The 17,363-nt window shown below is 39.2% G+C and overlaps 1 protein-coding gene across 1 annotated transcript in view; it reads right to left on the reverse strand.

The window, feature by feature from the left end:
* Window positions 1-17,363, reverse strand: part of agbl1 (AGBL carboxypeptidase 1) — a 130,766-nt gene that overhangs the window by 16,742 nt on the left and 96,661 nt on the right. Inside the window, exons 22-25 of the mRNA XM_029434166.1 lie at window positions 9,479-9,608; window positions 7,608-7,739; window positions 4,922-4,984; window positions 4,602-4,715 (exon numbers count right to left, since the gene is read on the reverse strand). Of these exons, the coding sequence (XP_029290026.1) occupies window positions 4,602-4,715; window positions 4,922-4,984; window positions 7,608-7,739; window positions 9,479-9,608 (439 nt within the window). The remainder of the gene's footprint in view (window positions 1-4,601; window positions 4,716-4,921; window positions 4,985-7,607; window positions 7,740-9,478; window positions 9,609-17,363) is intronic.

The raw sequence follows: 17,363 nt of genomic DNA on the forward strand, positions 1-17,363 counted from the left end.
TTCTTTATAGTAAAATGGCAAGCAATTATACCATTTTGTGTCCTCATTTTGACACATATTAAGTGACATTCAGCAAGCGGATCACACTGGTGAGTCCCCACTGGAAATAAAAAGCGTGTAAAATTAGTTGATAAGAAAAATGTGATGGAAAAAGACTGTAAACAATGTGTGATGAAAGGTCAGCTCACAATGCGGATATATATGGGCCTAATGATGATTATGTACTGTAAGTCTGTCTATGCATCCAACACTTTGTTTCACAGGAAGATATACTGGAAACCAAAGGTCAGATATTTGAGATGTTTGTACATTTGCTGCATCCAGCAACACAAAATCCTGAGGAATCATCCTCAAATACAAAGGCACACACCCTCACACCTTTCCAAAATCCTGCTTACTTTACATACAGTTTAGGGGCCCTTACACATCATGCGTCTTTGCATGGAAGACGCTAGGCGAGTCGGTCGGGCGTTTGGTGCCTACTCTTGTGCAAACATTCACTGAGGCAGGTTGCGCCTGACGTTGCTATGCGACCATAACCGGCTAACCATGACTGATCTTCTTCCGAGTGTGTATTAAAATATTGTCTGTGGGACAGCAGTGTTTTCCCTAGAAAACATTGTTTCTGTCTGTGCTCTGCTCTGTGTGTGAGTGTGTGTGTGTGGTGTGTGGTGTGTGTGTGTGTCAGAAACACGAGAGCAAAAGGATATTAATGATCATGTGACATTTTAGTGATCAACTTCTCCAAAAACATATCCACCGAAGACTAATATGTACAGAAGAAAGGAGAGATATCTGCCAGCTGTGATTGGTTGTTCCTTGTCACATGACAAACGGTGCACGCTGCTGAGTTCAAAAAGTTTAACAACTTTAAACTCAGGTCTCAGCCGTTGCACCCTGGTTGCGGCCTAAAAAATAGGCACTTGGAAGCACCCGCTTTGGTGTTTGAGCAAGACCCTCTGGCGTCTACATTGACAACAATCAGTTTGAGCACGCAAAAAACTGAGCATGTGTCAGCCTCTTACACATGTAAATACTGAAATCTTCTGATGAGACGCCGTGACTTAATGGTAACTGACCTTGTGTCACGACCACGCCTCCTGTCTTGCCTTCCTTGTGTTTCCCCTTTGTCGCCTGCTTGTTTCTCTCTCTGTGTATGTGTCTGTGTTGTGGGCGTGTCGCCCCCCTCACTCTCCCTTGATTGCAGTTCAGTCAACTCACCTGCTTCAAACCTCACTCCTGCCATCCATTAATTCATCAACCCAGCAGTACAGGACTGTCTCAGAAAATTAGAATATTGTGATAAAGTTCTTTATTTTCTGTAATGCAATTAAAAAAACAAAAATGTCATACATTCTGGATTCATTACAAATCAACTGAAATATTGCAAGCCTTTTATTATTTTAATATTGCTGATTATGGCATACAGCTTAAGAAAACTCAAATATCCTATCTCTAAATATTAGAATATCATGAAAAAGTATACTAGTAGGGTGTTCAACGAATCACTTGAATCGTCTAATTAACTCGAAACACCTGCAAGGGTTTCCTGAGCCTTGAAAAACACTCAGCTTGGTTCAGTAAACTAAATCACAAGTATGGGGAAGACTGCTGATCTGACTGCTGTCCTGAGGACCATCATTGACACCCTCCATCAGGAGGGTAAGACACAAAAAGAAATTTCTCAAAGAGCAAGCTGTTCACAGAGTGCAGTTTCAAAGCACATCCACAAAAAGTCTGTTGGAAGGGGGAAATGTGGCAGGAAACGCTGCACAACCAAGAGAGATGACCGCAGCCTTAACAGCATTGTGAAGAAGAGTCGCTTCCAGAATTTGGGGGAGCTTCAAAGACAGTGGACTGAAGCTGGAGTCCAGGTATCAAAAGCCACTGTTCACAGACGTGTCCGGGAAATGGGCTACAATAGCCGTATTCCCATGGTCAAGCCACTTCTGAACTCAAGACAACGGAAGAAGCGTCTGACTTGGGCTATGGAAAAGAAGCACTGGACAGTTGCAGAGTGGTCCAAAGTCCTCTTTTCAGACGAAAGCAAGTTTTGTATTTCATTTGGAAGTCAAGGCGCCAGAGTCTGGAGAAAGGCTGGAGAGGAGCAAAATCCAAGTTGCTTGAAATCCAGTGTGAAGTTCCCACAGTCAGCGATGGTTTGGGGAGCCATGTCAGCTGCTGGTGTTGGTCCACTGTGTTTCATCAAGCCCAGAGTAAATGCAGCTGTGTACCAAGAGATTTTAGAGCACTACATGCTTCCGTCTGCTGAAAAGCTCTATGGAGATGAGGAATTCATTTTCCAGCATGATCTGGCACCTGCCCACAGTGCCAAAACCACCAGTAACTGGTGTACTGACCATGGCATTACTGTCCTCGATTGGCCTGCCAATTCCCCTGACCTGAACCCCATAGAGAATATGTGGGGTATTGTGAAGAAGAAGCTGAAAGACACCAGACCCAACAATGCTAATGAGCTAAAGGCCGCTATTGAAGCATCCTGGGCATCCATAACACCTCAGCAATGCCACAGGCTGATTGCCTCCATGCCATGCCGCATTGATGCAGTAATCCGTGCAAAAGGATTCCCAACCAAGTACTGAGTGCATTAATGGACATTTTCAAATGTTTGATTTTGTTTTGCTGTTATAAATCTTTTTTTTTACTTGGTCTGAGGAACTATTCTAATTTTTTGAGATAGGATTTTTGAGTTTTCTTAAGCTGTAAGCCATAATCAGCAATATTAAAATAATAAAAGGCTTGCAATATTTCAGTTGATTTGTAATGAATCCAGAATGCATGACATTTTTGTTTTTTTTAATTGCATTACAGAAAATAAAGAACTTTATCACAATATTCTAATTTTCTGAGACAGTCCTGTATATCAACCCCAGTCTTCAGCCACTCGTCGCTAGATCGTCTACTCAGCTACAGTGGTTGTTTGCAGCGCTGGCTGCTTGAATTGTGGATTCAAGTACATTTACTTGTGTGTTTTTTGTATTAACTCTTACTGGTTTTTGTGCTACAGGAACCCTGGCTTCCTGTCCACCCGCCTGCCTGCTCCCTGCTACCCGCTTCACCCTCTGCCTCCACGAGCCGGATGTTCTCCGTCCTCCGTCCCCTTTCCCTGGAAACCCCTTCAATACACCTCCTACCTATCCCTCCAAGTTTGGGTCCTTCCCTTGTTGCACACGTGACACCTTGTGTGTTTTTCTTAACAGGAACCAACACATCTCCAAACCCTATTGTTTGTTTTAAGATATTCCAAATACTTTGGCCTGTGGTCACACACTTTTGTGTTTGCGCAAGGAGATTTTGCTTATGTCCAATTTCAGGAAAATGAGCATGAAGACATGACAAATGTTTTTTTTTTCTTAAGAGGACCTTAATCTCCACCCCCTCCAGGACACTTTGTCCGCACTGTGCAGCTCCTTCAGTGACAGGCTGCTTCACCCGTGGTGTCTCATGGAGAGATACTGTAGGTCCTTTCTCCCTGCAGCGGTCAGACTGTACACGGCCCCTCACCACGGCCCCTGGTAGACCACCACACCAAGAACACACTATTCCTCCACCTGTGTGCAATTATCACTCATGTGCAATATTCACTCTTACAACTTATCAACGACTGTGTACTTACACTATTGTTATTGTATTTTATTCTATTTAATTGTGTACTCTCCACTTTACTTTCTTGTTCTTTTGCTGTAACAAGATAAATGTCCCCATCGTGGGACTAATGCAGGATTTCTGATTCTGACCGTCTTGACTTCTTACACAAGAGAACTGCTGGTCGATTGTCCTCCTGGCTTCAGCTATTCATGGTGCCCAGAAGAGGACTTAACATTACAACTCATTAATAACATGATAATAGTTTGATAATAAAGGTTAAAATTAAGTAATAATAATTGCCAGTGATAACCAGGCAATAGCTTGTTAATAACAATGAGTATATCTGGGTATTATTAGACTGAAATGTATGTAACAAGTTAACAAGGGCCCAAAATCAAGGGTAACAATGGAGAAACACATTTACAGATAACAAACTATTTAGTAATGTGTATATAGTTCAGTTCACTCTCATTTCCTTTCCCCTGCCGGTCTTCCACACTCGTGCTTCTTTGGTAGGTTCTGAGCCATTTCTGCATTTACTTCATGTACTATTATTTTTAATGTAATTATATAGCTGTATATTATTCCTCATAACATTTATGGTTTATTGACTTTACAAGGAGTTTAACATACTTCATATTATAATTGCTGATCTCAAAACAATAGAACTGAAATGTATCTTATTGTATTATACTGAATTTCTTTACTTTATAGTAACCAATAATTTAGTCTTATTATCATGAAAACAGTAACATATCCGTTTCAGCTATATTTGATGATATTTTTTGTCATACAATAGGATTAGATTATGTGAATTGTGTCTGTCACAAGTGCTACCTCACTGGGCAGAATTTTCTATTTCATTGGGCTGTGGAGCTCAAACAGGAGATTATGTTTAGACACATGTATAACCGTTTTACTTACACACACACACACACACACACACACACACACACATACACACACACACACACTCACACACACACACACACCTTGTATATTCCCTGGTCACAGCCATTGTGAGTACTCTCCATAGTATAACTTCTCAGCACGCCAATTTCCCTCCAAACCACCACCCTGGCTGTGGCTGAGCGAGAATTCTCCACCTGTTCAAGTCAAAAAGCAGATCAAACATGATTTGGTTTTAATATCACAATAATTGTTTTGTGACTTTACTGTAAACTAATGAAAAGTACAGGAGAACATTTTAAAAGCCCTTATACTATCAATGATATTTAAGATACTGGATTTCTCCAGTGTCTTAAATATAATTTATATTCAAACAGATTATTATTTGAGTTGTTGCTGTTACCAAATAGTTGCAGCTGTTGAAAGAAAAGGCCGGTGCGAGACTATCCAAGGTCTTTGGAATGGTCTGGAGAGAGAGAGAGAGAGAGAGGGGAAGGGGGGGGATTTGTTTTTTAAAAATATTTTAAACAGAGTTTTATTTCTAGTTGTTTTCATTGACAGTAGTTTTGCCGTTATTAAAATGACAACAAAACAAATTCAAACCGAAACCCAACACAGAAATAATACAGTTTGTCTTCCGAATCGAGTCCAGTCCTGAAATGAAATTCATTATTGTGTGTACTGCATTGTTGTTTTTCTTGTGGACCATAAATAAACAGGTAATAAGATGTTCTTAGCCCTGAAACCATGACTGTAGTTGTCTGAATAGTCTAACCAGTCTGGAACACTGAACAAACAGATGGTGTATGGTATCTGTCCGTGCGCAGAAAGGACATCCCTCTAGTTTTTTGTTTAAATTCTGAATGACTCTATTAGTTCTCAATTGAGAATGACTTATATATTGTTGACAGCAAATGTGGATGGCTTGCCCACCTCCCACCATTGACTTAGTGACTTAAAATCCTTTATCATATCTCTCCAGATTCCCCAAAATGTCTCAAACTTCTGACGGAAGTCCCTGTCCTGAAGCAGCTTAACATTAAAGTGCCCGTATGAACTGCATTTAGTGTTTGGTGAGATATACAAATATAAAGTGACTAAATGAATGTAGGGTGTCAGGGTGAATGTAACTGTTCAGTAACCTGTTGCTAAAACTATGTGAAATGTAAACTCTTTTCAGCCTGGCTGCACTAATCTGGTCATGTTTAACCCTCCATACATCTGCTTCTGCAGACTCTTATCACCTAAGCCAGGGGTATTCAACTAAAATTCAAAGAAAAAAGAATGTAGTGCTTTTGCTGGTGTGAAAAATGTTCCCTCGACAAATTTGTAGAAATAAATCCCACCGATATGAGGGTGTTGATAAAAATGTCTTATGAGAAAAGTTCCATGAGCAAAGGTCCGGCGCATCATAATGTCTAACTTGCATTATGAATTAGTGTGATATATATTGAAGTAGCCTAGTAGCTGTATCAATGTCTGCACGTCATCAACAACTGACTGTCAAATCTAATAAAGAAAGTACAATTTAAAAACATTTAGACAATATTTATTGTCACTTAACATTGAACTATACAGATATATATATATATATATATATATATATATATATATATATATATATATATATATATATAATACTGTAGATATGTATGATGTTCTTCTCGGGCTGCATTTCAAAATAAAATTGAGAAAATAAATAAAATAGCTTTTGAAAAATTGTGCATCTTAAAATCAAGTGCTTAATCTTAGAAAAATAAAATAAAGTGTAGCAGCAGCTTGAGTTTCCCTTTTTCTTTAACTGTTTCACATCTTGATTTAAGTCTCAACCAATGTTAGAATAAATCAGTCTCAACACATCTTAACAATTGAACAGTTTAACCCAGGCTAGCACATCCTGGGTTAAACTGTTCTCTGTGGCTGATGATACTGACAGGTGGCCTATCTGCTTTATTTTGTCACAAATCAAAATCACATTGTGCTCTGAGTGCTTATTTTCTGTGCCCTCAGACACTTCAGACTTGAGTGGGTTTGTTTGGTCAAAAACGTTGTGCTTTGCCTCATAGTGGCGTTTCACATCACCACTTGTAATGAGCACCACGGTCTCTGAGAATGTGAGACACTGGTGTTGTGCTCCCAGTGGGAAGGATGAACATGAATGAATCCATTCTGGGTTGAAAGCTCTGTTGACTTCTCTCTTCTTGGAGAGCGCCATGAGTAGTTATTGTTCTCTCCCCGTCTGCCGCTCACTCGTCTCTTTGTCAGTGTTTCTCTCCCTTTCTCCGTCTTCTCTCCCTGTATCGCTAACTCGTCTTTCCATCTATCACTCGCCTCTCATCTGTTTGTATTCAGAGTCGTAATGTTTGCCGCCTGGAATGCACAGATTTGATTGGCTGAGTAGCATCACGTGGGATGCCTTAACTCGCATGCAATTGGTCTATGAGTTTCCTGAACAGCTAAACCAGTGCCGTAAAAACGAGAAAAGCTGCGCCTGTTAAAATAGAAAATCCTTTAATAATTTATTGATTATAGGTCTGGGTCCGGACTCTGACCGCGTACGCCTGTTAGTGACCTCTGACCTAAGCCCACAGCCTTAAAGCTGCTCGCCAGCTTTTGGACGGGGGGCACACCAGACACGGTGACCTGGGTGGAGGGAACTGCAAGTGTGGAAACATGCAGATATATGCCGTTCAGAGTGACACTGCTCACTATTAACACAATTCTGGATGCACAGTATTGCACAGGTTGTAGTGTCCCAGGAGAACAGAGTGCTCAGGCTGAACCTGCACTCCATGCTGGATATAGAGGGAAAGAGTCCCTGAGGACGCTATCCCAGCCAAGAAACAATTACCAAACACACCAAACTACACTAACAAAACCATCAATAAATGCATTTGATTATTGACAGTCATATTGAGAGAGAGAGAGAGAGAGAAACATTGAGAAGCTGCAGCAAGTTTTAAATCTGTAACTGTGCTCCACCACTGGGACTTAAAGAGAGGATCACTTAGCACAATAAACTGTGTGTGTGTGTGTGTGTGTGTGTGTGTGTGTGTGTGTGTGTGTGTGTGTGTGTGTGTGTGTGTTACCCTATATCCAGGGTCCTCTTTCAATCCCACAGTGTTAACAGCAGAGCCAGACTGCCAGAGAGTCTCCTTAACACTGCAGCCGTACAGGAACACATTCTTCTTTCTCGAGTGGCCGTGGTAGTCGCAGAAAACCTGGAAGACACACACAAGGGAGAGAGATAGAGCTTTGTAGGGCTTCATTAAACATCCTGATAATAAAGATTTGAGATACTTGAGAAGCATCTCAAACAGAGTCCCCGGGTTTACGATGATTTTCATCTGGAATAATTCAGTGAAGTGAAAATGATACCTGCTGTAATAAAATCTTCAAACCTGATAAATGATAGAAATCTACTTTAAGTGCTGTACTTTTTAACAGCATTTGTCTCTTTGTTCTTTTACTTTCATTCTAGTATTTATCTATTTAATTCAATTGAAGGTTTTTCTTTTTGTTTCTTGGGTTGACATTACTTAGCATTAATATAGCAGCAAACACCTAATAACTATGTAAAGATATAGTGTAGTAACGTCTACCTGAGCGGAGAATGAAGTCTCTCTTCCTCTGTGTGTGTGTAATTCCAGCTTTTTTGTGCTTTTTTGTGCACACTGTCTGCATTGCCAGGCAATGCAGACAGTGTGTGCATGTTAGTGCATGTGAGTCCTGTGTGTGGCTAGCTAATGGCCGCTGCTCTGCACTGCGCTCATATAGTGGTTCCCACTGATAACGTCGTCCCAAACCGTTTTGTTGTGGCATAAGCATAATGTCTACCCTCCTCTTCTCCCTCACGTGTACAATGTTTGCTCTGTCAGCACTGTTGCCGTTGTTTGTACTGTTTTCACTAGAACCGTTAGCGGCTAGCCGTGTGGAGACAATCCCTCCGCTCTGAATTTAGAATATAAAACCTTTAAATTCAGATCCAAATCAGCTATTATCCTGCGTCACCAAGACGTGAACAGGCAACGAACAGCCTGAGAGACAACCGCTGAAATTTCAAAAACTCATGGGGTTTACACAAATCACACAAATTACCTGTTTTGGATTCAAAGTTTGCAGCCAAACAAGTATACCACGATGCTGAAAGGATTTGTGGATCTTCAACAATGTCACTTGTAAAGAGAGGTCTAGATAGTGTTTGAAAATCACTACGGTTGTTTTTCTGGTAAGGACAGTATCCAAGAGCATCATCTTTTTCAAATGCAAACCACCTGCTGTAAAAAGGTAACCAGGTCCTTCTTAAAGTGCACATGCTTTCACTGTATGTCAGTGTACATCAACAGTTGGCAGTTAATTACTTCAATTAAGCTTGAAAAACAAGCTGCACACTCTAATTTGTAACAAATGAAAAAGCCAATCGATGTCAATTCATTATTGGTCTTTCTCATTAAAGCCTCATTGGATTACCTTTTAGTATTAGGAAGACAAAAACACTGAAATTGGCTGAATAATGGGCTGCAGGTATTGTGATGGACATTTTAAATAATCAGTCAGTCATTTTGTTGTTTCCCATTGTTTTGAAAATGTACTCAGTTTTTTCAGTTTTGCAGCTGGAATCTCTTTCATTCTGTGAATTAGAAAGATAAATAAGGAAACAGCATCAGAGCAATTGATGGGATAGTCTCAGATTTGAATTAGATAGAAAGAAAGAAAAGGACAGGGTCTAACTTTTAGACTTGTTTTTAATCACTTATGCTACCAACTTCCAACAATCCCAATCAGCTACAAAGCTTTGGTCCTGATTCCTCCACATCGCCAGATCGTAGACTCTGTATTCTCAGTCTGTCAAGTTTCCAGTTTAGCAATGAACTATTCTGCCAGTAAGATTCTGATCCTAATTCCAGACCACAACGTCTGAGGAGAAGTAACATGGAGCTAACAGGTTCACATGTCTCACCAGTGGAGTCCGTCCTATACTTTTGAGGTAGTAGAGGAAGCCCTTGCTGTGGTAGATGGTTGGACTGAGTACGGGGTCCGGTTTACTCCACTGACGATTCAGATCTTCACTGTTCAGATCACAGCGATTCCTGAAGAGACACATCACAGAAGAGACAGGCAGGACATTTGTGTTGTGAGTTATATGCCGTTGGTTATGTTACTAGTTGGTGTTTTTTTATATAGCGTGTGATACATAGATACAGATGATAGTTCAACTAAAACTCATGTTGTGAACTCAAGACACCACACCTTACATCAGAGGTTCAGTAGAAACTGTGTGACACAATTGATCCCCAATAAGGGAGTGTGAAATGTCCCCACTAAACTAGTTTTATTTAATATGTGTGAAAATAGAATGACAGTTGTAGAAATAAAAAAATTAATAAGGGCAGATAACATAATAACCGCCATTAACTAATGTTTTCATTTTGTATTAAATAAAAGCAGATAATATAATAATTGACCAATATTTAATAATATATTTGAAACAATAATGTAATAACTTTTTGTTAATTTAATAATTATTACATTATTGGACGGATAGGTAAAAAACATCAATTGTGTAATAATTGGACTCGATAATGTCATAATAATCTTAAATTAATAGGTTTTATTTTGTATCAAGTATGACGCTCTCAGTGCACTCGCATGTGTTGATGTGGTGGCCATCAGTAATTGTTTATGTGCTTCTTGTTCATGTTTTTTTCTTTCAAAAAACTCCAAGGGCTTGTCTTTTAATACTGGGTGCCGGTGAAGCCGTTATGAAGGCTTCGTTGCCTCATGTGCGAGCCTGTATATTATGCAGAGCGGCACATGAGAATCACCTGTGGCGATAAACACGTATTTTAAGTAGGACTCCTGATATTGTCTTTTAAATGTCTCCTCATTGGGTCTTTTCCCTTTTCCAAAAAAGCTCTTTAAAGACGTTTGTTTTCCACTCATTGTTGCTTGTGGGCTTAATTTGTAAGATGTATCTGGTGATTTCTCAAAATAAAACCTTTCAAAATAAAATATTTTTTTATTAAATCTTTTTGTGCGGCCCGGTACCAAATGACCCACGGACCGGTACTGGTATTGGCATTGGGCCACTGGGGACCAATGGGTTAGACAACAAATTCTGAACAATGATTCACAAAAGTCTATTAAAGAGATTAACACACAAAGAAGAGTCAATCACGGTTTCGGGTATAAATGCTCATTTATTTCAACCAGTCTAAAGGTTATAGAATAAGTAACTTGTATGTAATTTGATCATAGCATATACAGTACTTTAACATTTGGCTTATTCTTAACTATATCCACCTGTACTTTCATATCAACCCAAAACACTGGCTCTGTGTTTCTTAAAGCTAAAATTAATCATTTTCTTTAGTGAAACGATCACATTATTTATTCAGCATGAATTTTAGTGCTGCCACCTTAGATTATGAATTTGGTATCATCTGTTGTGTCCAGAGTGGCTGTGTGCTCTGATTTTTATTGTAATGAACCTTCTGATGATAAGAAATGCAATAATCTCAAGATTATGTCACATGAATTCTAAACTCTGTTGTTTTAGACAGTCGGGACATGGGAATCTGTGTGTGTGTGTAATATGGTCCCCTATAACCATATATACTGGATAGTCCTAATTAGTGATGGGGAAAACATGTCTTCATCATTCTAGAGTTTTTAACATGTGTATGAGTTAACATACATGTGTGTGAGTGTGTGTTTGTTACATGTGTTTAGTAGTCAGTTGACTGAGCTGAGCTAAGTGTAATCAATCAAAGTCAATAACCCGTAAATATATTCAAACCAAGTGTGTGAAGGTAACTGACTCCCACACAAGAGATGAATTACTGGGCTATTAACCAATACAGTAAAGAGTCCTGAAAGCTTTACTGTTCCCACTTTGACAAATGCCCCTTTCTTTAGTTCCAATGAATTAGTCAGTGAGTGTGGACAATCTTAGCACTACTACTGCTGTGACGTTACCAACAATTTCTTTAGGAAATGGCAGAGCAGGGTCTTCACTTTTGGTTTGAATCTAGATGATACTGAAAAAGGTGGATCCAAGTAGTTTTGATTTAAAAGTCGATTTTTTAAAAAGGAATTGATATTTGAGTTTGTTTTTAGATGTTGTTTAGATGACAATCTAATGCATTTCAATACAACAGCCCTGTGATTAATAATATCTCTTTGAAACTCAAAATGTTCAGTTTGTTTAAAAAAAGAAAGAAAACATGTATGGTCTTTTAATCATACAAGTACAGTGAGTAATTATTACTATTAGTATTAATATTGTTGATGCCACTGCTGCTGTTGTTCTCTTTCTGTAATAGTATTATTATTGTTGTTATTATTATCATCATTATTGAGTATCGTGACATCACCGGCTTTCATTTTCTGAAGAGTCTGAGACCTTCGTGTCTTCTTTCTTGAATACACACAATGTTGCAGTTTTTATCTCAATGCAAGTGATTTATTCAGCAGTTATGGTAGGTTTGTATATAAATTGTATATATTGAATAAGGTTGAGTCTTATTGTGTTAGTTGTTTGGTTGTCGTGTTTAACTGTTGTTAACCTTGGTGATGTGTATTAAGAGTTGGAAAAATGTTCAGTAATCGATATTATTTCTAGCATGAAACATGTCCACGCAACACATTCTCATAACCAACTTGTCAAAAATGGCAGCTTGGTCAGTGGCCCTACTCGTCAAGCTATGAAGCTCTAGGTACCCCTCTACCGTCAGTTTTGAAGTGTCCATTTCTGCTCGTTACATCTGTCGTGCCATTTCAAAATAAACTTCCATCTTCTCAGGAACTTTAGGTGTGTAGGCAACAAAACTACTTGGTAAAGGTTTGGAAAAGATTGCGGTTGGTGTCAACTTCAGTGACAAACGAGTCACTTGACTAACATAACAAAATATAATCATATACTTTTAGTTTTACACTAACTTTTTGTTTCACACTGGACACAAACACTCCTGCCTGACATTCTTGTGTTTGTTTGACCCAACCAACCCTACCAAAACCCACTATATTCTAACTTTCGCGCAATTCATATAACGTCAGTAGCTCTTGCTTTTAATAATGGCGCGGGTGTGTTTACATTCAAGTTAGTTGAAAGCCTACTGTGTCACATGTGTGTGCTAAATGGTTGCATCCTCATGTGTATCAGATTCAGAGGGGCACTGAGCAAGCTTCAGTATTTGACGCATTGGAAGTGAGAACAGGTTGGTCCATACTATGGGAACAGTTGATTTCTGGTTTCATCACATTGTCGAACACTGTAAAAGGCTAATTATTGTGCTAAGGTAATGAAGCTTTATAAATGGATCATCACATTGGGGTGTTGTTGGTCTGTATTGAGAGATGACAGGAAGCTAAAAGAGGTGCTTCTTTGAAAGCAGCAGCCAACAGCTGAGTCATGAGCACTGAAGACTATCTATAGGGTAGTTTATAGCCCAAGTTGCAATTTTAAAACAATTTAATTTTATGCAGTTTTGGGTGAAATGTCTCAGATAATAAATAACTGGTGATCCTCTGACTTTTTATTTATCATCATTATCATCTCAACATTATAATTTGCCCAATACTAGGTAGTTACTATAGACTCGTAAGTCATAAGAATAGACATAAAGCAAGAAAATATGCTTCAGCTTGCAGTGATTGAAACACGGCTAGCGCAGATACACATTCATTTAAATTGATCTGTTTTGTGAAAAGTGTGCATGATGGATGATTGAAAAATGCAGCTGAAACGCGTTTCTACAAAACAACGGTAATATATTATTTTATATTATGTTATTATTCCACTTATTAACTGTTGTAAAGACAGAATTAGGTCCAATGACTATTGTAATGCATTTTATACTTCCTGTTTCACTGGGTTTTCAGCCGACTAGACGGCTTTTTGTTTATTTTTGTATTAATTTCCTGATTAGGTTAAACCAGCAGGAAACCACTGACTCCCTGGATAAATTGTCCAATGGGAACATTTCCCCAAAACTTTGTGTATTTCTTTCAGACTATTTTTTTTTCCTTTTTCCAAGGCCAGAGCAGTTTCTTCTTTCCGTCTTCTGTTTCTGTCTTGAGCTGATTGTCTCTGCCTCACTTTCATCTCTCTGCTCTAATCTCTTTTCTCTTCTCTTTATCTAGGTCTCTCGTGCCTTGGCCTACCAGTCTCCGCTCTGTCCAGGGCAGCAGCCACAGAGAAACACAGCGATGTAACACAGTTAAAAGTCTTTGTAATCTGTTATTTTCCACAACATTAACTCCCCACTGCCCGGCACTGCGGCTGCTTGCTCTCATGCCTCTGTGTGTGTACAATGAATGCTATTGGGAATATTTTATTCTGTATGCTTTATCACAACCCACAGCTAGTGTTTAAATGACTGTGTGTATTATATATGTGTTTGTGTGGCTTATCAGTATCACAATAAACTGTGACATTCTCATCTAGCTGTATAGATCCAACAGGCCTGCAGATCATCATTGTAAGAACAACTTAGAGCTCATTGCTTTAAAAACAGTAAAGATGGTTGTAGATTGTCAGAAGAAAGCAGCACCCCCTACTCAGTCGACACTGTGGAGTCCACATTCCATAGAGTATCTATAATGGACGTAGTGTACGTGACGCCACCCACGTTTCTGCAATGCCGCTGTGAAGCTCAAAGTGGGCGGCTCCTGCCGTCGCCATCTTACCAGTGACAACACAGCCTAACTCCTGGCTAATAATAATATTATAAAAAAGTGGGCTAAGAGGTGGAGCTGAGGCTGGCATCGCTGCTAAAAACCCACACACCTAGCTCAAATGTACCGAACTAGCTAAAGCTAACAAGTTGGTTAAGAAGCTAGGCTACTCTACATTTCTAGCCTGCTACTCTGCTGTCTTGTTGCTCCCTGAGGTGTTATGGAAGCCCAAGTTGCTTCGATAGCGGCCTTCAGCTCGTCTGCATTGTTCGGTCGCCTGTCTCTCATCTTCCTCTTGACAGTACCCTAGAGATTCTCTATAGGGTTCACGTCAGGCGAGTTTGCAGGCCAATCAAGTACATTGATTCCATGGTCATTAAATCAGGCATTAGAACTTTTGGCAGTGTGGGCAGGTGCCAAGTCCTGCTGGAAAATTAAATCAGCATCCCCATAAAGCTTGTCAGAAGAAGGAAGCATGCTCTAAAATGTCCTGGCTCCCCAAATCATCACTGACTGTGGAAACTTCACACTGGACTTCAAGCAACATGGATTATGTGCTTCTCCACTCTTCCTCCAGACTCTGGGACCTTGATTTCCAAATTAAATGCAAAATTGACTATCGACCATTGAGCAATAGACCAGTTATTTTTCTCCTTAGCCCAGTTAAGACTCTTCTGATGTTGTCTCTGGTTCAGGAGTGGCTTCACACGAGGAATGCAACAGTTGTAGCCCATGTCCTGGATACGTTTGTGCGTGGAGGCTCTTGATGCACTGACTCCAGCCTCATTCCACTCCTTGTGAAGCTCCCCCAAATTTTTTAATGGCCTTTGCTTGACAATCCTCTCAAGGCTGCGGTTATCCCTGTTGCTGGTCTTTAGCACTGAGCTTTTGAGGCTTACCCTCCTTGTGGAGAGTGTCAATGACTGTCTTCTGGACAACTATCAAGTCAGCAGTTTTCCCCATGATTGTGAAGTCTACTGAACCAGATTGAGACCATTTAAAGGCTTAGGAAACCTTTACAGGTGTTTTGAGTTCATTAGCTGATTAGAGTGTGACACTGTAGCTGTATCTCAATTCAGGGGCTGCAGCCATTTGTCGTCTGTGGTTTGCCCATTTCGGAGACTCCTTCAAATGCAGCCGACAAATGTGGCCTTCTTTTCCAGGATTTGGAGGATACATCTGATGGATTCTTCACGGCCGCTCGTGTTCTAAGGTTCATTGCGCGCCCAGAGACGTTATTTTCTGACGACAAATGGCGCCCCCCCGACCCAGTGACCCAGCAGTAGCGGCAAATGGATATACTTTTAAATGTACGTATTGTGGTTCAACTCACTTGAATAGCTAACGATACAAATGTTATAAAATCAAAGGACCTTAAAAGCTAAAGTTATAGGTTAAGTTACGGGACGTTAGCGCTGATGCTAGTTAAGCTAGCTGTTTGGGGCTGCTGCCGGCATCCGACCTAAGTTAGCCTTTGAAAGTACAACTTTTAACGCCTTAACTTTCAAACCTAAGAGTTTTAAATGTTGATTTATATTTTACATAGATTGTGGCGATTGTATAGATAATTTATACTTCATATTACCAGCTTGGTTTTCTGACAGTTGAATATCACTTAAAATGTCTAATGCAATCGTTGGGATTGATTATAGATATTTTATTATTTATAATATGTGTACTTATTTTGCTGTTTGACTCTTCTCTCTGCTGGAGGAATGATGATAAATGAAATGTAAATTAATTAAAATAAATAATATATATAATGATGAATATATTGTGTATTTAATTGATATGAACTATAAATTCAAATGAATGAAAACTTAGCAACTGATTGATTAATTGATTTCAAGATTCAAGAAGAATTAATTAGTACATATGATTTATTAATTTAGAAAAGGGATTATTTAATTTAGAAAATTACTTATCAATGAATGGAAATGAATGATCGAACAAAGAAAATGATTATTATAAACAGAAACATATTATAAAACAATATAATAACATTTACAGTATATACAGATACAGTTTGCTGCTGGACTTGGATGGGCTGCCACAATAAAGCCCCTGATGTCTCCTGATGGGGGGCATCATCTGGGGTGGTCTACAGAGTGTGTATGGGATGCCCCTCCACCATCTAAAATACATTATGCAGAAAAGAAAAGTATTATCTCTGGTTCCGTTCTCTGGGAAAAAATGCTAAAGTAAGCCGTCAACTGCGCTTGATAACTTCTGTGAGTTGCTAGGTGATGGGAGTGGCAAAAGGTAGGGGATTTATTACACACTTTGTGTGTAATGAATCCATATAATATATGAGTTTCACTTTCTGAATTGAATTAATGATATAAAATGAAATAACTTTTGCATGATATTCTAATTCATTGAGATGCACCTGTATATAGTAAATATGTAAATATAATATAAAAATAAATATATAAATATATAGGCAAAAACAAAACAATCTGCTGATCGAGTGCACCCGTAGCAAATAAGTGCATTACATCCGCCGACTATGTGTTTACATTTTTTGCCGCACGATAAAAGCCTGACAATAACCACAATACTTACTCAGAGGTCGTAACGTTGCAAATAAATGATAGGTCCTCTGGGGCCTTCAAAACTATTCAGTGTGCAGATCTTTGTTTTTCACAATAGAGATATAGTTTCTCAGCAATTGTTCTGCATTAGTCTTAAAGCTATCTTCAAACAAAACCATCACATGATGTCATCTTTTAATTTTTGTCTTGGCTGTTCTTCTTTGCCCTCTGAGAAAGAGAAAATGGTTATACAATGTTCAAAAGTATTATTGCACTTAATTTGAACTTTTCTCAATTGTGTTTTGACTATAGTGCTCCAATTAGCATCGTTAGCACAGCTGTGCATCTCACTCTAATGCTAACCCAAGGCTAATTCATTAGCTGGCTAAATACACCGGTACCTGCTCATTAGTGCTAACATATAAAGGAAATAATACTAGAATTTCACTTACCTAAAAAACTGGAGGACAGACTTCTTGAATGGTCTGTTTTAACCGCACAGCAAGCCATATTATTCGTCTGATATTTGCTTGAAAAATTCTCCAAAAGGCACCACCACCACAGACACCGGCGAGAGGTCAAGTTCTGTGCCTCGGATAAACTGAGCCCAGAGTCGCCGAGCAGAGCGGACAG

Source organism: Cottoperca gobio, chromosome 6 (genome assembly GCF_900634415.1).
Source record: "Cottoperca gobio chromosome 6, fCotGob3.1, whole genome shotgun sequence".
Taxonomy (NCBI): domain Eukaryota; kingdom Metazoa; phylum Chordata; class Actinopteri; order Perciformes; family Bovichtidae; genus Cottoperca; species Cottoperca gobio.